This window comes from Coffea arabica, chromosome 10c (genome assembly GCF_036785885.1).
Source record: "Coffea arabica cultivar ET-39 chromosome 10c, Coffea Arabica ET-39 HiFi, whole genome shotgun sequence".
NCBI classification, from domain to species: Eukaryota; Viridiplantae; Streptophyta; class Magnoliopsida; order Gentianales; family Rubiaceae; genus Coffea; species Coffea arabica.
Genome location: NC_092329.1, coordinates 7,374,008 through 7,395,528, shown reverse-complemented (window position 1 = coordinate 7,395,528; position 21,521 = coordinate 7,374,008). Strand labels below are relative to the sequence as shown.

The window sequence follows — 21,521 nt, the reverse complement described above, 5'->3', positions numbered from 1 at the left end:
AACAATATTTGGCAAGAATAAAAGGGGAAATTAACAACAAAATTACTAACAATTAACACCCTATCAATTTCTAATTTAAAAATAGGAAACAACAACTATTAGAAATTTTGGTTTAATCATGCCAATATTTCAACATTTTAGACCACAAGTTTTACTCCATAATTCACCCAAATATACGTATTATCATCACATGTGATTCAGCTTATGTAGTATGTGTCGTTAGAAAATCAAAATTAACATGAATTTCTTACTTGTAGCGTAATCTAATTAAAGTATTATATCATAGAAAATACCGTGCTTTATTGTCTATTTTACACGTTATACTCTAAACATCTCGACATGACTTGAGGGAGGGCTAAAAGGTTGTGGCTAACAAATTGCTGATACAAGTGTACGTACTAATCGGTTTTGCTGTAGTAAAATAAGGCTGAACCTCAAAAAACCGAAACGAAAAATGATAAAAGGTGCAAATCCAAGACTAACATAGAAATGTGTACAATATGAAAACCATTATCCTGTTTACGCAGAGAAAGAGCTATGTAGATAAAAATTTACAAATACAAAAATAAAAGAGTGGATATATCCAAACCTCAAATTGGCATGGTCTAAACCAAGAAGAGAAAAATGAATAGGCAAGACGCAGAATCAAATGAATTGAAAAAACTCAAAACTATAAATTGACTAAATCAATTGGTAGAGATTTAGAAAAGGTATAATCCTGGCCAAACTTCAAGGAATGAGTTTGATTCTCGCATAATCCAGCCCTCCGTTTAATTTAATTAAAGAAAATCAGAAGCATTGGGATTTCAAATGCCAAAATTGCCTAATGATAAAGAGCATTATTTTTTTCTTCTTTTGGAGACTTAAAAAATTTAACTTTGATTTTCTTGGATTGGAGCTCTGGTCTTGGTAGTAACTCCAGCAATGGCCTCTTTTTTCCCACAATAAATACGCAAGCACGTGACTCACAAGTTTCAATCTTTTATTTATTATATTATCACCATTTTGTTTTGTTCCAGCTTACTCGGAAAATTCTTGAGTGGATGAAAAAATGAAGAACTCCAAGCAATTTTTTTAATCCTTGGAAGAAGAAAGAAGAATTCCTAGCATGTTTTTTAGGAAAGAATTCCTAGCATTGACTGAAAAATATCATAACTTATCACGGGAAACTGACTACTAAATCCACCGTGCATGGGCACAAATTAGGGATATTAGATGAGATCTATAAGTTAGGGTTGGCAAGACTAAACTCAGCTCACCACCAAAAAAAAAAAGGTAGAATATTCATGCTTTCAGGCCTTATGTCTCACCTCAACCTCACTCTATGAGATTCATACTTAACTCACAAATATATTGGGATTTTGGACCCAATCCAGGTTTGACTGAAACTCACAAATATATTGGGATTTTGGACCTAATCCAGGTTTGACTGAAACTCACAATTAATAAATAATACAATTATGCTTTTTGATATCATATATTATAAAATAATATATAAGTTATAATTTGTATAAACATTGTGATATGTAATTATTGAACTATACACATTAATGCACAATATACACAATCGAGATATTAAAAAAAAAACAAAGTATTTGAGCCACTGATTTGGGGCTACTGGCAACTGTTATAATTTAATACAAATCATATCCCTTGAACAAATATATAATATTTATGGACTAATCTTATTTACATTAACGATATATACATTATCAGCTTTAGATACATGATGCATAGTTTAAATTTAAATTTGAATTCCAAATTTTTAACATGCTTTTTTACCTCTTTTTTTTTTTTTAAGAAATGGGTTTTGAACCCAAGATTTTCTACTTAGAATCCCTCCTTTTTACCACCCAATCCAGCCCTCTTCCCCCCAAATTTTTAACATGTTGAATATATTTAGATCCGCTAATTTATATTTTGTCATCACATAAAAGAAATGCCGAATATTTAACAACTCCCTACAATGATAATAATTATAAGATATCGTCTAAACCTAACATTTTCAAATTTTGCATTGCTGGCCAAGTGAGGGCCATGTGTCGTTTGGGCTACATAAATCTAGTAATATACGTTTGAGTAATGGATTCGTTGTTTGTGTTAATTCGTCCAATTAAATAAGATGTTTAGAATCGATTAGTCTATCATGTTGAGGATTGCATTTAAGATTTGTTTAATTATTTGTACTTAGCACAGCAGCCGCTGAACCTAATCAATGGAAATTGACCTTTATATTTTATAAAGTATACAATTCTGTGCTTTCAAAGATTAATTTTATGCTTTTGTTTTTTGAGCAAAACTAAAAACTTTTCCATTGATCAAGAAATGAAGAATTGCTTGTACTCGTGTTTCTTTTCCCCTTTGAGAGATCATGCCAAATCAAATTGTGCATTTTCAAGCATAAAATTCATAAATTGTGCATTTCAAGCATAAAATTCATCACATCAATCGACTCTTTCTTTTTTTTTTTTTCTTTTTTTGGAGATGTACGAAGAGAATAAAAAATACTACGGATTTAGCAAGTTAAAAAGTTTTACCAATTATGTCTTTTCCAACAATTCATGCTACAATGCACTACACATACATGGAAGTAATTTTGCAACAATAATTGAACTTAGGTTTTGATGCCAAGGAATGCTACTTTTAAATGTTTGTGTGATAAGATAAATATTAGTAAGAATTCGCATCTTCTTTATACAAATTGACGGAAAAAAAAACTCCGAAAATTGAAAGCTGCAATTGATGGCGTTGAAAAAGGCATTCATTAATAACACCAATAGACTCTGAAAGTTGCTTGCAGTTATGAGATAAGATACCATATCCTCCACCCCTGTTATTTAAAATGATTTGCTGAATTAAAACAAAAGAACCCAAAAAAAAAGGAGTTGCTCTGAGCACTGAACCGGACATGTCTTGAGTATTAGTAGTAAAAGTTCTGGTAAAAACAAATATCATAAGTGGCACATTTAGAATTTGGTAATTCTTTGGATTTGTGTAGGTATTCAATAGTTCAAGTTTTTGTCCAACCAAAAGGAGCACCTTCAAAACCATTAGAGGGTCCGGTTAATTCTGGAGTTATCTCAATGACAGTGGATAATCGACCTCAATAAAAAGGGTTAAGAACGAATAATTGAGTTCTTGATACCAAAAGGGTCAAGACTTTTTCTCCACCATAAAGTAAATTGTCATGATAGAACTGAATCATTTGTTAGAGTAAAAATTATTATAATATAAGGAGCGGATGTGGCCAAATAAAAATTAGGAAAAAGGCATCTATCATTATTAATGTTAAGTTTGAAAGGTTTACTTGATGGTTGCCTTATATATATGTGTGTGTGTGTGTGTGTTTGCCGGCTAACTTTGTGACTTTGTAACCAGTGTTTGTAACCACATAAGTGATTACGTAGTTGTGGCTTGCATGCGCACAAAAATGTGGGTTATTAAGCCACGACCTCCACATCTCATTCGAATGTTTTCTTCTGTCCCGAAAATGATTCAGGGTGCTACCATGGCATAGTGAACTGGATTGGATCTACACTCATTGGCGAACTAATTCATTCCGTGATCAGGTGAAGAGGCTGGTTTTTAGGGTTGAAATTTATCATCTATGGAGGGCTAGGAACGTAACCAAGCTGCATTTCACCAAACCTCTATGACTACTGTAGCTACTGTGCGTTCAACTCTCTCTGCAGTCCGAGATGTAGTAGCAAGTTGGAGTAAAGTTCCACTGTCCAAAGATAACTGGGAGCTAGCTATGGAACTTGGGCTGCCAGTGGCCTGCCACATAGTTGTTTTAGCTGATGGATGTAGTTTGGCTGATGAGTTTTTGTATTTAGTTTAGTGAGATCTTGATGTAATTGGAATGTACGTACCATTCCTGTGTAACTGTGTATACTCTTTCATGCTTGATTAATTGAAAGTTAAAAGTTGCTCCAAAAAAAAAAGGAAAAAATGATTCACGGAGTTGATTTTTTTTTTTACTCGGTAGTAGATACCTGTGAAATTAATCCTAAAAAATGAAAATACATGTCCAGAACTAGTAAATTCAGTGTCAATCCTGCTTATTACGTTAGAATAAAAAAAACTTATATAAATAATACATGACAACTTAAATAATAAAACACTTAATATAAATATAAAAGTTGATATTGAATTGCTACTAAGAAGTGGCACTGAAAATTTGACGTGCCAATACAAAAGTATACGGCAAATGGATCCGATCATATTTTGCTTAAGCAGCGTTTGCCTGCAATAGCGAAAACTTTTTACTAAGTTGATTTCGGAAACACGAAGTTAGAGTGCTAAAGAAAAAAAAGAAAAAAACTCAGAGCAAGAATGTACATCTATACTATTCTGTTGGTACTCTCAAGCTTTAGATTCCACCATTCACATCAAGTACATTCTTGTAGTTTCAATTTATCGCTATAGCATTTGGAATTAGTGGAAGAATGGTTTTGTTTTTTAAAAATTTGGAAATGTCAAAACTGTTCAGAAAATTTGAAAAGTCAAAAAATGAAATCCAAGATATCTCGAATATCATATCTCAAAAAAAACTTTTTTTTTTTCAACTTTTGAATTAAAATAAATCATAATTTATAATTATAATCCATAAGGGACCCTTAAAACTGTTTGACGAAGTCCATTTCCAACAATTTTCCAATTCTTGAAGTATACTTCTTCCGCAATTACACCTTTAAAAAATCATCAAACAGAAGCGACAAGTTTTCGATCAAGAATTCAAGTTACATAAAAAACAAACCCTGCGAGAGACTGACAGTACAACGAATCATGTTGAATTCTCAAATTGGGCGGCTTATTGGATGCTTTTTGGCTACTAGAAATCACTCCTTAATGATGAAAATTACTGAATAACCAAGTCCGACATTAATGAGGCCAATTATTAACATTATCGTGGTTGGATTCCAACGTGTCTAATGTCTTGGATTGTTGCAGTTGACTGATCAAATTCTCAAAATTCACGGAAGAAGAACCACTAGAACAACAAGCAGCATCTTCTGCCAATTTTTTCCACTCCATGGCTTTTTTCTTCATCTCCTTACCTTTCTTTCCAGACATTAACTCTATAACAAGACTTTCAACTTCATCCCTCTTAACATTATTGTCTATCTCCATTCCAATGCCCCACTTGGTGCAGCAAAACCAGCAATTGGTTTGTTGATCAGAGAAAAATGGCCAACATATCATAGGCACCCCACTGCTAATACTTTCAATTGTGGAATTCCATCCACTATGAGTTAAGAATCCTCCCACAGACGAGTGGCTAAGAACTGTCCCTTGATTGCACCAACTTGCAAACAAGCCTCTATGTTTGGTTTCTTCCACAAATTCGTCAGGAAGAATAGCTAGATCGCCCTTGACCAGATCAGGCCTTATGATCCATAAAAAAGTTTGTTTGCTGTTAGCGAGTCCCCATGCAAATTCAACTAGTTGCTCAGGTGTCATTACAGTAATGCTTCCAAAGTTCACATAAACCACGGAGTTTGGTTCTTTTGAATCAAGCCATTCAAGACATTCTGGTTCTTCCTTCCAAAGATTTGATCCCAGCACCTCTAGACTCTTATCATCAATCTGATTCTCGAGGACATGTAGTGGCCCAATGGGATAGATTGGGGGAAGATAAGCTGGAAAAGAACTTATTACATCATGGTCCAATTCTTGAAAAGTATTTAAAATAATAGCGGAAGCCCTTTGAGCACTCTCCGTTTCTTGTAGGATGAATTTTAGCATAAAGTCATCTGGATTTGTGGTTCTTAGGAAACTTGGAAGATCTCTCAAACGAATACCTTCCATTCCGGGAATGGTCCATTCAAGAACTGTATCAAGATACCCATTTGTCAAGAAACTAGCATCTGCAAAACGTAACATAGTGATTAGTTTGATCAAAATTGCAGAAGCTAAAAAAAGAAAAAGAAAAAGAATTTTATCCTTCTCTTGAAACTATTAAAAATTCTATATACACAATACGCTCTTCTTAGGATGTGAAAGTAAATGATATAAAATCAAGAAGTTCTGCATCCGCCTCAGGCACTAAAACAGTCCAACACACTTTAGAAAGCAGTAAAAATTTTAATTAAGGAAAGTTCCCAAAATATACAAGAAAAAAAAAACAACGGAAGAGTATGAAACATTTTGAACTTGAATTTTGGATTTATCATTACCTTTGAGTGGCGTGATACCCTTGTCAATAAGTTGTGAAAAATGGAAGTATGCCAAGTAGGAACATGCACTGGCGGTCCAAAGATAAATTTCGGGAATGCCTAGCTCTTCAGCAGCTGCAAGTGTGAAGCTCATACCTGCATCCGAAATTATGCAAGAAACGGGAGGTACGTTGGAGGAAGAGGTATCATTGAGTCTGGCAAGAAGTTCTCTAAATGGACCTAAGCCATGCTTAGTGGTGGACTCACAAAGGGAGGCAGTATCTTGGGTGGCATCCACATCAGAAGGAGGAAGCCCATCAGGAATGGTTTCGAATTGGAAATCAGGTAAACCATTGAGGGAATCAGGACCTCTAGATTTTAGCAGGCGTTTGTGGTTGAATTCGCTGTTAACAAAGGTGATATGAAAACCTTTGTGGTGAAGAAGCTTGGCAAGTTTAAGCATGGGGTTTATGTGACCTTCAGCAGGGTATGGGATGCAGACCGCATGAGGCTTCTTCTCTAACAAAGAAATGGAATCCATTCTTTAAAGTTTGAAATTTTGAGGAGGATTCAAAACAATGAAATGGATATAAAATTGCTGTAATAAGCAAGTAATGAGAGAACCTGAAGAAGAAATATATAGGTCGATCGACTTACGAGGTTTGCAATTTGCATGCAACCATGAGTACGTTGATTATTCTTTAATCTTACAGGGTTCTGAAAATCTGACCCGATTATTTCGTGGAAGCAACCTCCAGTTGCTAAAGGTGGAACAAAAAATGTCAATTTAGCACTGTAAACTGTAAAGTTGAAGTTACTGAGCTCATTGCTTTAGTAAGCACTGCTTGATCTTTCCTTGGTACAGGGTTCGTCTCAGGTCCTATAAGGCAAGATTCAAGTTGTTGGGTTTGGGCCAGCCAATTTGTGGGCCAAATCACAAAATAAATCCCATTAGGTTGAAGTCAAATTTGACTTGGAAAGCTTGGCCTTCCTTTCTTGGGAGCAAAGGACCCTAGAGGGGGAGGCGGAGCCTAAGGAATCTATGGTAGGGGACTAGTGGGTATATAGATCCAACTAGATCAAGAGAGTGCTATGGCACAACCCTTAGATTTTTTTCGCTGAACCTCACCTACAGTCCAAGGAGGGATTTAAGCCCCTCCCTGGTGGCCACTTAGCCATTGGCCCAGTGATTGAGAGAGATGGAAATCAACCGAAGAAGAAATATAGGCTCCGTCACTTTTCTTTCTTGAAAAAAAAAACGAAGAGAGAGACAAAAGTAAAGAAGCTAGACAGAGAGAAATTTCAAGATCTTGATTGGAGGGTGATTCGAAATTCGATTGAGACGAAATTTTATCCATGCTATACTCTCGTTAAGCTCTACTCATCTACTGATTCAGATTTTGGATTTCCTCTTCGTTTGATAACTTTTTTTCAAATCCACTTCTTTGACAGGTGTAGTTTTCGGAGGTAATTTTGTAGCGATTTGAGTTAGTTGATATTGGTGATATTATTGTATTTGGATGTTTCAGATAGACCTGTGTATTTCTATTATTGTGATAATGGAGATTTTTGACTGGATTAAATCCCGTAATTTTTCCCAATTTGAGTTTTCCACGTAAAAATCTTGGTGTCCTGTGCCTTTTATTTTTCCTGCATTTTATTAATACTATTAGTATCATTGCTTGGTGATTTAGTTTATTCCTATTTTAATTGGAACATTGGTACTTGGAAAAAGAGTAATTTATTCTGAACCAACCCCAATATTGTGTGTCTGCACCAGTGCACTTTTTCCAACACAAGTAGGATTGGTTCAATGGCTGCGCCACTTTCTGCTAAAAAAAATTGTTATTGTATGTGTCAATCAGATAAACGGTGCAAGAAAAGTGTAATAGAAAAAGTTATAATAGAGGATACTTTGACATTGATTTGATACATTTTTTAGAGATCTCAAGTTACAGAATTATCTAAAAGAAAGTGAAAAGAAACATGGGGTTTGGTATGATAATCGAAATAAGAAATAGATTTGAAATCATAAGATCCAACTATTGTATGAATTAACACGTTATAGGCGAAACTGTCAAAAGCGTAGGCGGAAGATAGAGCCATAGAGCTAGTGTTTCTGCAATTATGTGTCGAGCTGGGCAATCGTTCTAGAATGTGATAGAGATGGACAAAATATTCAATTTGTTCACGAGTAGAACACCATTATATAAATTTAACCAGGTAATGGAGAACGCTATTATATTCAATTTGGATACGAGGGTTTCTAAATTTAACTTAAGTAAGATATGTTATGAAAAGGTATTTTGTAAAGAAATGTATTTTATTTGGATACAAGGACTTGGAGGAAAAGACCTGCTATTGCTAGTTTTTCTTACACAAGTGCTGATGGATTGAAGTTCTACTTACATACTAATCCACCACCTCTAATTTCTTCTTGTCACCACAAGTTTTACTTTCATGTTAGCACATAAAAGCTGCAGCAGCGGATATTTGGTACATATAAAAATACGTGGGAGAAGAGAAGTTTTATAAATCACACGAACATCAATTGTCTAATGTCTTTACAAAATTTTACAAATACTAAGACTCTCACTAGTTTTTCATAATTTTACTCTCACTCTTCTCCACTGAAAATAATATTAAAACATCCTATATATAGCACATGAGACTTGATAATTGGGAGACTACAAAGACAAGAAACTATCAAATAAATCCTCCATAACTTGAACATGTAAACTACTAAAACTAGACTATACTTGAATTTCTAATTTAAAAATAGGAAACAACAAATTGCTGATACTAATCGGTTATGCTGTAGTAAAATAAGTCTGAACCTCAAAAAACCGAAACAAAAAATGATAAAAAGGTGCAAATCCAAGACTAACATAGAAATGTGTACAATATGAAAACCATTATCCTGTTTACGCAGAGAAAGAGCTATGTGGATAAAAATTTACAAATACAAAAATAAAAGAGTGGATGTATCCAAACCTCAAATTGGCATGGTCTAAATCAAGAAGAGAAAAATGAATAGGCAAGAAGCAGAATCAAATGAATTGAAAAAACTCAAAACTATAAATTGACTAAATCAATTGGTAGAAAAATAGAAAAGGTATAATCCTGGCTAAACTTCAAGGAATGAGTTTGATTCTCTCATAATCCAGCCCTCCGGTTAATTTAATTAAAGAAAATCAGAAGCATGGGGATTTCAAATGCCAAAGTTGCCTAATGATAAAGAACTCCGAGCTTATCTCTAGTTCATTATTATTTTTTTCTTCTTTTGGAGAATAAAGAAATCTAACTTTGATTTTCTTGGATTGGAGCTAACCCTCTGGTCTTGGTAGTAACTCCAGCAATGGCCTCTTTTTTCCCGCAATAAATACGCAAGCACGTAACTCACAAGTTTCAATCTTTTGTTTATTATATTATAACCATTTTGTTTTGTTCCAGCTTACTCGGAAAATTCTTGAGTGGATGAAAAAATGAAGAACTCCAAGCAATTTTTTTAATCCTTGGAAGAAGAAAGAAGAATTCCTAGCATTTTTTTTTTTGGGCAAGAATTCCTAGCATTGACTGAAAAATATCATAACTTTTCACGGGAAACTGGCTACTAAATCCAGCGTGCACGGGCAGAATTAGGGATATTAGATGAGATCTACAAGTTAGCGGTTTGGCAACATTAAACCCAGCTCACCACACCCCCCCCCCCCCCCCCAAAAAAAAGAGTAGAATAGTCATGCTTTCAGGCCTTAGGTCTCACCTCGACCTCACTCTATGAGATTCGTACTTAACTCACAAATATATTGGAATTTTGGACCTAATCCAAATTTGACTGAAACTCACAATTAATAAATAATACAATTATGCTTCTTGATATCATATATTATAAAATAATGTATAAGTTATAAGTTGTGTAAACATTGTAATATGTAATTATTGAACTATATACATTAATACACAATATACGCAAATGAGATATTAAAAAAAGAGTATTTGAGCCATTGATTTGGGGCTACGGGCAATTGTTATAATTTAATACAAATCATATCCCTGGAACAAATATATAATATTTATGGATTAATCTTATTTACATTAATGATGTATACATTAGCAGCTTTAGATACATGATGCATAATTTCAATTTAAATTTGAATTCCAAATTTTTAACATCTTTTTTTATCTTTTTTTTTAAGTAGGAGATTTTTAATCTAGGATTTTCTACTTAGAATCCCTTCTCTTTACCACCCAATTCAACCCCCTTCCCCCATATTTTTAACATGTTGCATATATTTAGACCCGCTAATGTATATTCTATCATCGCATATATATAAAAGAAATGTCAAATATTTAACAACTCTCTACAATGATAATAATTATAAGATATTGTCTAAACCAAACATTTTCAAATTTTCCATTGCTGGCTAAGTGAGGGCCATATGTCGTTTGGGCTACAACCATTTGTGGCCGTCCTATTCATGCTAAAAGCATAACCACCCAAAAAAACTTGTTTTGAGAGGTGTGGTGCCAATTTGCCATCCAAGAAGAGAAGAATGAGGAGGCATGGTGGGGGAACAGGTACTTAATTATGGGCCTGTATTGGACACTGGTTAAGGTATTCATATTTTGAAAAATTAATATTAATTCAAAAAAATATATAAATGCAAGATAGGTAATAAATGTTAGTGTATGAATTCATTAGGTGTGATCCATGTATACCAATAAGTGCCTATTGGGTATCTATTAGAAAAACCCATTAACTATTGGTTACAAAAGTTTATTGCGTGTTAACTCAAGGAATTAATGAGTTTAATTTTGCTTATCTCCTCTTAATTTAATTTTTAAAAAATCAGACATATGTAGCTTTCAGAGGCCAGAAATGCCTTGTGGTAAAGAATTTCCAGTATTTTATTTTGTTTATTTGTTTTAGGGACAAAGTAACATTTTAGCAGTAATTCTGGAATTTGGGGTAACCCTCTGGCGGTGATAACCACTCGACCAATGAGCTCTCTTATTCCCAGTGGAATTTGAGCTGACAACTCGAGGAATGAGCTCTCTTTTTCCCACAATAAACACGCAAGCATTTGGCTCAAGAAATTCAGCTTCTGCTATATATTTCTTTGAACCTTTTGCTATCGCTTTCACGAAAGATTTCTCCAGTAGACGAAGAAATGAAGAACTTCCAGCATTTTTTTTAACTTTATTTTTGGACAGATAATTGAGGAGAAGTCACAGCATCGACGTTTGAAAGATGTAAAATTTGCTTTAAAAATTTGGCAGAACCTATCATGTACGGAAGATCATTCTTGAGGACCACTTGGTGAAACAATAACTTACAAGTTGTGGAATAGATCGGCCCTTTGTATATATTTGCACTGCCTCTTCATTGGTTTTTTTAACTTTACCATCAACCCAATTCCCAACTAGTGGCTGCTGTGCAATAACGTACAATTTGTCCACTCAAATCCCCCGGCAAGAAGAATGGGTTCCATTGCTCGACCGGAGAAGAAGCCTCATGCCCTCTGCATACCAGCTCCAGCTCAAGGCCACATAAACCCTATGCTAAAGCTATCCAAGCTCCTCCACCAAAAAGGTTTTCATATCACCTTTGTCAACACAGAATTCAACCACAGGCGCTTGCTTAAATCTAGAGGTCCTGATGCCCTCAATGGATTGCCTGATTTCCAATTTAAAGCCATTCCTGACGGACTTCCCCCTTCTGATGTCGATGCTACCCAAGATATTCCAACCCTTTGTGAATCTGTCGATAGAACTTGCTTAGGTCCCTTCAGGGAGCTACTTGCTGAACTCAACGATACCTCTTCCTCAGAAGTGCCCCCTGTTTCTTGCATAGTTTCCGATGGAGCAATGACCTTCACTCTAGCAGCTGCTCAAGAACTTGGCATCCCTGAAGTTTTTCTGTGGACTGCCAGCGCACCTTCCTACTTGGCGTATTTCCAGGTTGCCAAGTTTATCGAAAAGGGTATCATACCACTCAAAGGTACGACTATTTTTTGATGAAAAATGTGTGTTCAAAATTTTTCGTGGTCATTTATTCTCTTCTTCCACATATTTTGGAAACTTTTCTTAAAAAAGAAAATAGCTTGAACATTTAATGCCTCTTCCTTAATGGATGCTCTTGTCTGATTCTGATGATACTCGGTGTCGTACATCTTATGCCTTGCAGATGCTAGTTATTTGACAAACGGATATCTAGATACTGTTCTAGATTGGATTCCACACTTAGAGGGTATACGCTTGAAGGATCTTCCAAGCTTCTTTGGAACCACAAATCCCGATGATTTCATGTTGAAATTCGTCATGCAAGAAACTCAGAGATCTAGAAAGGCTTCTGCCATCATTATAAACACCTTTCAACAACTGGAACATGATGTATTAGATGCACTTTCATCTTATCTTCCTCCAATTTACACCATTGGACCACTACACTTGCTAGAGAATCATGTGCATGATAAGTCTTTACCAGATATTCAATCAAATCTCTGGAAGGAAGAGCCAGAATGTCTTGAATGGCTTGTTCGAAAGATCCAAACTCTGTGGTTTATGTCAACTTTGGAAGCATTGCTGCTATGACACCTGAGCAACTAGTCGAATTTGCTTGGGGACTTGCTAATAGCAAACAAAACTTTTTGTGGATTTTAAGGCCAGATCTTGTCTCAGGCAGTTCAGCTATTCTGCCAAGTGAATTTGTTGAAGAAACCAAAGAAAGAAGTATGTTTGCAGGCTGGTGCCCTCAAGAGAAAGTTCTCAGACATCCTTCTGTTGGAGGATTCTTAACTCATAGTGGGTGGAATTCCACAATCGAAAGTATTAGTTATGGGGTGCCTTTGTTCTGCTGGCCATTTTTTGCTGATCAACAAACTAATTGCTGGTTTTGCTGCAATAAATGGGGTATTGGAATGGAGATAGACAATAATGTCAAGAGGGATGAAATTGAAAGCCTTGTTAGCGAGTTAATGGCTGGGGAGAAGGGCAAGGAAATGAAGAAGAAAGCCATGGACTGGAAAAAACTGGCAGAAATGGCTGTGACAGATTCTAACTCAAATCTTGAGAATTTGATTCATCAAGTGCTTCTCAATCCAAGCATTTGAAACATCAAGAACCGTGAATCTAAAGAGTTGTTCTACGGCTCGTTGAATTTGGACTTGGTTAGAGGTTTTCTTTTTAATCACTCGTACATGCATGGTTCGTTTTCAAAAATGCTTCTTGAGTTCTTTATTTCTTGTTTAATTTTTCCCATTGCTGATCCGTTGTTTGCTGCAATATTTCTATCATTTTTGTAACTGATTGATGAATGTGCTTTGGCATCTCATTGACCAGAGTTCGAAGGTGCAAAGGCAATTTGATATGTGTTCATAGTATTTAAGAATTTACTTCGACCACTAAATGTATTTAAGAATTTACTTTTGGGCTCCTATTAACCAGTGTTTAACCAGATTTGATATTATTAGAAACATGCGTGTAGTTTTACTTGAATAAATGTGGAACATACGCCCATGTGCAGATGAGCTTTTATTTATCTGCGTTCTAGAAACTTTGCCTTGAGTACGTTAAGGCGCATTACGAACTTTGCCAGAAACTTCACGCCTTTGCCTTGAGTGCACAAATCCTCCTAACAGGAAGTAAATTACCTACTCAAGAGAATGTAAAATTTGTATATACCTACTCAGGAGAATGGGGGCTCAATGGGCAACTGTTATAATTTAATACAAATTATATCTTTGGAATAGAAATATAATATTTATGGATTAATCTTATTTACATTGATAATGTATACATTAGCTGCTTTAAATGCATGATACATAATCTCAATTTAAATTTGAATACCAAATTTTTAATACGTTGCATGTATTTAGACCCGCTAATATATATGTTTTCAACATGGAAGAGACTTACTGAATATTTAACAACTCCCTACAATGATGATAATAATTACTTCCTCCGTCCCATTTAGATAACTTTGTTTTTCTTTCAGACAGTCCTAGTATTTCTTTCATACAGTTTAAGAAAAAGTAGTTAACTTTGTTAGAAAAACAAATTTAGATTGCTATTTTTCTAAACTACCCTTACATTAAATAGAGTACAACTTTATATTAATTATTCATAAAAACTTGAATTGATAGTCAAGAAAGAATTAATCCTCATTTTATATTGTTTCACATTAAATCTAAATGTATTAAATGGGATAGGTTAACAATCTACATTAAATAAGGTAGTTTATATTAATAACAATCTGCATTGAATAAGGGTATTTTAGAGAAATTAAAAAATAACTACATTTTTCAATTAGAAAGTGGACTATAATTTGGAACAGATGAAAAAAAAAAGACTATCAAAGTAGGACGAATAGAGTATAAGATATTGTCCAAATGAGGGCCTTATGTGGTTTGGGCTACAACCGTCTTATGTCCAACCGCTAATATATATGTGTCATTTGAGATTTACCGAATCATTAACAACTCCCTACAATGATAATAATTATAAGATATTATTGTCTAAGCCGAACATTATTTTCAAATTTTGCATTGCTGGCCAAGTGAGGGCCATATGTCGTTTGGGCTACATCCGTCTATGTCCATCCTATTCATAAAGAAAGCACAACCACCCAAAAAAAAAAAGGACCTGTTTTGAGAGGTATGGTCCCAATTCGCCATCCAAGAAGAGAAGAGTGAGGAGGCATGGTGGAGAAACAAATAATTAATCACGGGTCTGTCCAGGAAGGTGTTCATATTTTGAGAAAATAATACTCCCTCCGTCCCACTTTGATAGTTCTATTTCTTTTTTCACACAGTTTAAGAAAAAGTAGTTAACTTTGTTGGAAAAATAAATTTAGATTGCTATTTTCCTAAAATACCCTCACATTAAATATGGTACAACTTTATGGGAACTTGAATTCATGGTAAAAAAAGAATCAACTCTCATTAAATGGGGTAGGTTTATAGTAACAACTACTTACATTGAATAAGGGTATTTTAGAAAAATTAAAATACAACTACATTCTTCAATTGGAAAGTGGACTACAATTTGGGACAGATAAAAAAGGAATACAGGACTATTAAAATGGGACGGAGGGAGTATTAATTAAGACAAACATATAAATATAAAACGGAGTAATCATTGTTATTATGAAGTCATATGATAAGTTTGTTGTGATATAAATGTACTAACGAGTATCAATTGGGCACTGGTCATTAACTAATGGTTTGAAAAGCATATTGTGTCTTAACTCTAGAAATTAATTTCTTCTCAACATACGTGTCCCTCATCTAAATTTAATTAAGCAGAAAAATCAGACATGTAGCTTCCAGAGATCAGAAATGCCTTGTGGCAGGGAATTTCCAATATTTTATTATTTATTTATTTATTTTTCTTGGGACAAAGTATCATTTTAGCATTAATTATGGACTTTGAGGTAACCCTCTGGCGTTGGTAACGACTCGAGCAATGAGCTGTCTTTTTCCCCGTGCAATAAATACGCAAGCATTTAGTTCAAAATAAAAATTCAGCTTCTGCTGCATATTCATTACACCCTTTTGCTACCGCCTTCATGAAAGATTCCTGCAGGAGACGTAGAAATGAAGAATTTCCAGCATTTTTTTAAACTTTATCTTTGACTGAATTTACCATGTACGGAAGATTATTACTATTGAGGAGAAATCACAGCATCAACGGTTAAAAGACGTAAAATTTGCTTTAAAAATTTGATTGAAGTTACCATGTACGGAAGATTATTACTTGGTGAAACATCGGAGCGTCTTCAAAATGGCACCATTTCATTGGGTATTAGACTGACCCGTCCTAACCCAGGTATTCAGTCTAATGTCACGTCAAAATTTTTTTTTTTTTTAATGTCACGTCATTTGGATCCGGAAAAATTATAGCAGCTGAGCCGTCTAAACTTGTGGGGCCAAGTTAGCATAATGAAATCACAAAGTGCAGAAAATTGAATCGGAGAAAGAGCAAAATAATTGGTTGCTCGATGACGACGTCTGTGGAGATGTGAATGGTGGGTTAAAATTGGGGATAATTTCAAAAATCTTCCGTGAGGTTTCTAACTGTTTCACTCATCTCTCTTTTAAGTTTTAAAAATTAATTAACCTCCCTTGAGATTTATTATCTTGCAACATTTAGGTCCAGTCAACAATTAAAAAATGATGTTAGGAGAGAAAAGATAGATATGATTTCACCATTACTCTTCATCTACTAAATTATTTAATTAATTTAATACTAGCCCAAATATTAAAGAAAACACTAGAATTTGTTGTTAATCATCAGGATTTAAATTACATATGGTATTAAAAATAGTATATCATTTTATATATTTTATTTAATGTAAGATTCAAATTACTCTTTTTAATTACGAATCTATTGTCAAACATGATCAACAACAAATAATCAAAAAATTTACAATTAAAATATTATAAGGAGTGAACTTTAATACCATAAAATCTCAATAACTAATCTTAATATGCTGACAATAATATTTATGATGTTAAAAATTGTTCTCTATAATATTTTAATTACAAATTATTATTATTATTTATTGTTGATCATGTTTGATAATGGATATATAATTGAAAAGAGTAATTTAATTCTTGTATTGAGTGAAAAATATAAAATGATATATTATTTTTTTGATGATAAATATGATTTGATCCCTAATGATAAACAGCAAATTTTAGTATTTTTCTTTAATGTGTGAATTGATATTAAATTAATTAAATAATATAATAGATGATGGGCAATGATGGAACTATGTTATCTTCTCTCTCCTAATATCACTTTTTAATTATTGGTTTGACCTAAATATTATAAAATAATTAACCTCAAGGGAGGTTAGTGTAATTTTTAAAATTTTGGAGAAAACCAGTGAAATAATCAGAAATCACAAGGGAGGTTTCCGAAATTATCCCTTAAAAAATTGATAGAACCTATAACGTGCGGAAGATTATAATTTGCTTTAAATAATTGACAGTAGCTACCATGTGAAATATTGTATTTGGATTGTAAATTATTTGAGATAATTTTGTGAAAAAATACTGTAATATTTTTTTGATGTGATGTATGTGAGATAAAAAAATAATTGAAAAATATGTTGATGATGCAAGCAAATAAGTGTATGTAAATAAGATATAAATAAAGTGAAATAGAAGTCAATACAAACACATAATTATGTTACACTGCCCTTTCTCGAATATTTGCACTAGCTCTTCATTGGTTTTTTTTTTACTTTACCATCAACCCAATTCCCAACTAGTGGCTGCTGTGTGATAACGTACAATTTGTCCACTCAAATCCGCTGGCAAGAAGAATGGGTTCCACTGCTTTACTGGAGAAGAAGCCTCACGCCGTCTGCATACCAGCTCCAGCTCAAGGCCACATAAACCCCATGCTAAAGCTAGCCAAGCTCCTCCACCAAAAGGGTTTTCATATCACCTTTGTCAACACAGAATTCAACCACAGGCGCTTGCTTAAATCCAGCGGTCCTGATGCCTTAAAGGGACTGCCTGATTTCCAATTTAAAGCCATCCCTGACGGACTTCCTCCTTCTGAGGTCGATGCTACCCCAGATATTCCAACCCTTTGTGAATCTTTTGATAGAACTTGCTTAGGTCCCTTCAGGGAGCTACTTGCTGAACTCAACGATACCTCTTCCTCAGAAGTGCCCCCTGTTTCTTGCATAGTTTCCGATGGAGCAATGACCTTCACTCTAGCAGCTGCTCAAGAACTTGGCATCCCTGAAGTTCTTCTTTGGACCTCCAGCGCATCTTCCTACTTGCCGTATTTCCAGTTTGACAAGTTTATCGAAAAGGGTATCATGCCACTCAAAGGTACGACTATTTTTTGATGAAAAATGTGTGTTCAAAATTTTTCGTGGTCATTTATTCTCTTCTTCCACATATTTTTGGAAACTTTTTCTCAAAAAAGAAAATAGCTTGAACATTTAATGCCTCTTCCTAAATGGATGCCCTTGTATGATTCTGATGATACTCGGTGTCGTACATCTTATGCCTTGCAGATGCTAGTTATTTGACAAATGGATATCTAGACACTGTTCTAGATTGGATTCCAGGATTAGAGGGTATACGCTTGAAGGATCTTCCAAGCTTCTTTCGAACCACAAATCCCGATGATTTCATGTTGAAATTCGTCATGCAAGAAACTCAGAGATCTAGAAAGGCCTCTGCCATCATTATAAACACCTTTCAACAACTGGAACATGATGTATTAGATGAACTTTCATCTTATCTTCCTCCAATTTACACCATTGGACCACTACACTTGCTAGAGAATCCTGTGTATGGTAAGTCTTTAACAGATTTTCGATCAAATCTCTGGAAGGAACAGCCAGAATGTCTTGAGTGGCTTGACTCGAAAGATCCAAACTCTGTGGTTTATGTCAACTTTGGAAGCATTGCTGTTATGACACCTGAGCAACTAGTCGAATTTGCTTGGGGACTTGCTAATAGCAAACAAAACTTTTTGTGGATTTTAAGGCCAGATCTTGTCTCAGGCAGTTCAGCTATTCTGCCAAGTGAGTTTCTTGAAGAAACCAAAGAAAGAAGCATGTTTGCAGGCTGGTGCCCTCAAGAGAAAGTCCTTACCCATCCTTCTGTTGGCGGATTCTTAACTCATAGTGGGTGGAATTCCACAATCGAAAGTATTAGTTATGGGGTGCCTATGATCTGCTGGCCCTTTTTTGCCGATCAACAAACTAATTGCTGGCTTTGCTGCACTAAATGGGGTATTGGAATGGAGATGGACAATAATGTCAAGAGGGATGAAGTTGAAAGCCTTGTTAGCGAGTTAATGGCGGGAGAGAAGGGTAAGGAAATGAAGAAAAAAGCCATGGACTGGAAAAAATTGGCAGAAGTGGCTGTGACAGATGCTAACTTGAATCTTGAGAATTTGATTCATCAAGTGCTTCTCAATCCAAGCATTCGAGACATCAAGAACCGTGTATCTGTTAGAAAATAATTAAACCAAACCTGTATTTTTTTTTAATGATGTTGATGCCATATGTCATCAATGTATTGATTAGTACAGAAAGTTGTACTGTGGATTTGTAAGGTTGGCCGCGTGGGATTCAATCCCATAAATTTAGTATAGTAGTGGTAATAATAGTTAGCCGCATATGGCTTATTGGTGCGGTGAAGAATAGTCAATGTCTTTGTCGGTGGCTGTTGTCTTTGTATTGTAGCTGCAGCGTGTTTCATCTATAAGAAATTTTTCATTTGCCTCGTATATTGTTTTCCTTAATTGTTCCTTTGGATTTATGTTATTGATTTGGGTCCATCAGAATCTAAAGAGTTGTTCTTCGGCTCGTTGAATTTGGACTTGGTTAGAGTTTTTCTTTTTAATTACTCGTACATGCATGGTTCGCTTTCAAAAATGCTTCTTGAGTTCTTTACTTCTTGTTTAATATTTTTCATTGCCGATCCGTTGTTTGCTGCAATATTTCTATCATATTTGTTACTGATTGATGAATGTACTTTGGCAGTTTGGAAAATTTACAATCTAATTTGGCCAAAAGATGGCTAGTTGTGCAATTTTACATAAGAATTTCTCTTTCATCAGATGTTGGAACATGTAAAATTTCAATTTGTCTAACAAGTGACCCTATGCACTTGCCAGAAAAGTCCATCGAAACAAAGAATTCTTGTGATGCAAATTTTCCCATTTCGCTTCAGTCGAATTAACAATTTTGGGCTCCTATCAAAGAAACGTGCGTTTAGTTTTACTTGAATAAATGTGCAACATACGCCCATATGCAGATGAGCTTCTATCTATGTGCGTTGTACATGCTCACGGCCTGATGACTCTGAGGAAATTCTGAATGGCATCGCAGGATAATTACAACTGAGATGAACTTGCAGCTTACCAAACTTGTCACAGAAAAGGAAGTCAAAGCAGCACTTTTTTCCCCGCATGCTAACAAGCACCAGGAGGACCCCACGATATGTCCCCCATCTTCTTTCAAAGATTTTGGTTTATTATGGAGGCAATTCAAAACTTTTTTAGTATTGGCCACATGTTAAAAGCCTTTAATGAGACATTAATCACTCTCATCCCCAAAATTGATACCCCTGTCAATCTTTCCCACTTCAAGTCCATTAGCCTTTGTAATGTTTGTCTACAAAGTTATTGTTAATAGACTTAAACCCTTCTTAGGTGGTTATATCAGTCATTCTCAGGCTGCATTTGTCCTCGGGGCAGACAAATTATAGATAACATCATTATTGCACATGAGTACATTCACTGGCTCAATAATATGAGGGGGGCAGACAAATTATAGACAACATCATTATTGCACATGAGTACATTCACTGGTTCAATAATATGAGGGGAGGTAAAGATGCATCTATGTTTCTTAAGATTAAGATTGATATGTCCAAAGTGTATGATAGGGTTGAATGGAAGTTTTTGTTTGCTGTCATGTGTAAAATGGGCTTCTGCCCAAGGTGGATTAAATGGATTCGTGGTTGTTTGTCATCCATGTCTTTTAGTTTTAACATTAATGGGAGAAAAACAAGGCTATGTGTGTCTCACTAGGGGAATTAGACATGAAGATCCTCTATCTCGCTCTCTCTTCCTTTTTTGTGCAGAAGGCCTCTCTCATCTTCTTAAGCAAGCCAATGAGGATAACAGAATTTCTAGGATCAAAATCTCCAGACAAAGTCCAACAATTTCTCATATCTTTTTTGCTGACGACTCCCTTATGTTTTCCAAAGCCAACACAGGTGAAGCTGAAGAGATCAAGCGAATTCTCAAGCGCTATGAAAAGGCCTCGGAACAACAAATAAATATTGAGAAATCATCAGTCATATCCTTAGCAAAAATATTTCTCAAACAGAGGCAGAAGCTATCTTGAGACCACTTGGCAATATCCAACTTGTCACTCAAAGCAAATACTAGTGATCCTTGCCTATGGTGATAGGTAGATCAAAGAATAGTGTCTTCATGTTCATTAAAGAGAAGATGTGCAAAAAGCTACAAAGTTGGAAAGATAAAATGCTGAGTTTTGTAGGTAAAGAGGTATTACTCAAATTTGTGGCCCTTGCTCTCCCTTCATATGCAATGTCAGTTTTCAAACTATCTGCTGAACTATGTAAAGAGCTTTACGGGATGATGGCTAAATTCTGGTGGGGAGGTGATTCTAGAGAAAAGAAAATGCATTGGAAGAGCTGGGCTGATATTTCTGATGTTAAAGGGAAAGGGAGACTTGGTTTCCGGGATATTCAATGCTTTAACACCGCCTTACTAGCCAAACAAGTTTGGAGAATGCTTACCAATTCAAACTTGTTGGTTAGTAAGATGGTAAAAGGAAGGTATTTCCCCAAA

General features: G+C 35.0%; 2 protein-coding genes and 1 pseudogene across 2 annotated transcripts; 2 read left to right on the top strand and 1 right to left on the bottom strand.

The window, feature by feature from the left end:
• Nucleotides 1-4,884: 4,884 nt before the first annotated feature.
• Nucleotides 4,885-6,699, bottom strand: LOC113715050 (7-deoxyloganetin glucosyltransferase-like). The gene is made up of 2 exons (XM_027239199.2): nt 6,180-6,699; nt 4,885-5,870 (listed from the first exon to the last, which is right to left on the bottom strand). The coding sequence occupies exons 1-2, from the start codon at nt 6,697-6,699 to the stop codon at nt 4,885-4,887; spliced, it is 1,506 nt and encodes a 501-aa protein (XP_027095000.2).
• A 4,806-nt stretch (nt 6,700-11,505) lies between these two features.
• LOC113713725 (7-deoxyloganetin glucosyltransferase-like) lies at nt 11,506-13,552 on the top strand (annotated as a pseudogene).
• Nucleotides 13,553-17,398: 3,846 nt separating this feature from the next.
• On the top strand, nt 17,399-19,424 carry LOC113714740 (7-deoxyloganetin glucosyltransferase-like). The gene is made up of 2 exons (XM_027238779.2): nt 17,399-18,010; nt 18,199-19,424. Exons 1-2 carry the CDS (start codon nt 17,491-17,493, stop codon nt 19,155-19,157), a joined length of 1,479 nt encoding a protein of 492 aa, XP_027094580.1. The 5' UTR covers nt 17,399-17,490; the 3' UTR covers nt 19,158-19,424.
• The last annotated feature ends 2,097 nt before the right edge of the window (nt 19,425-21,521 follow it).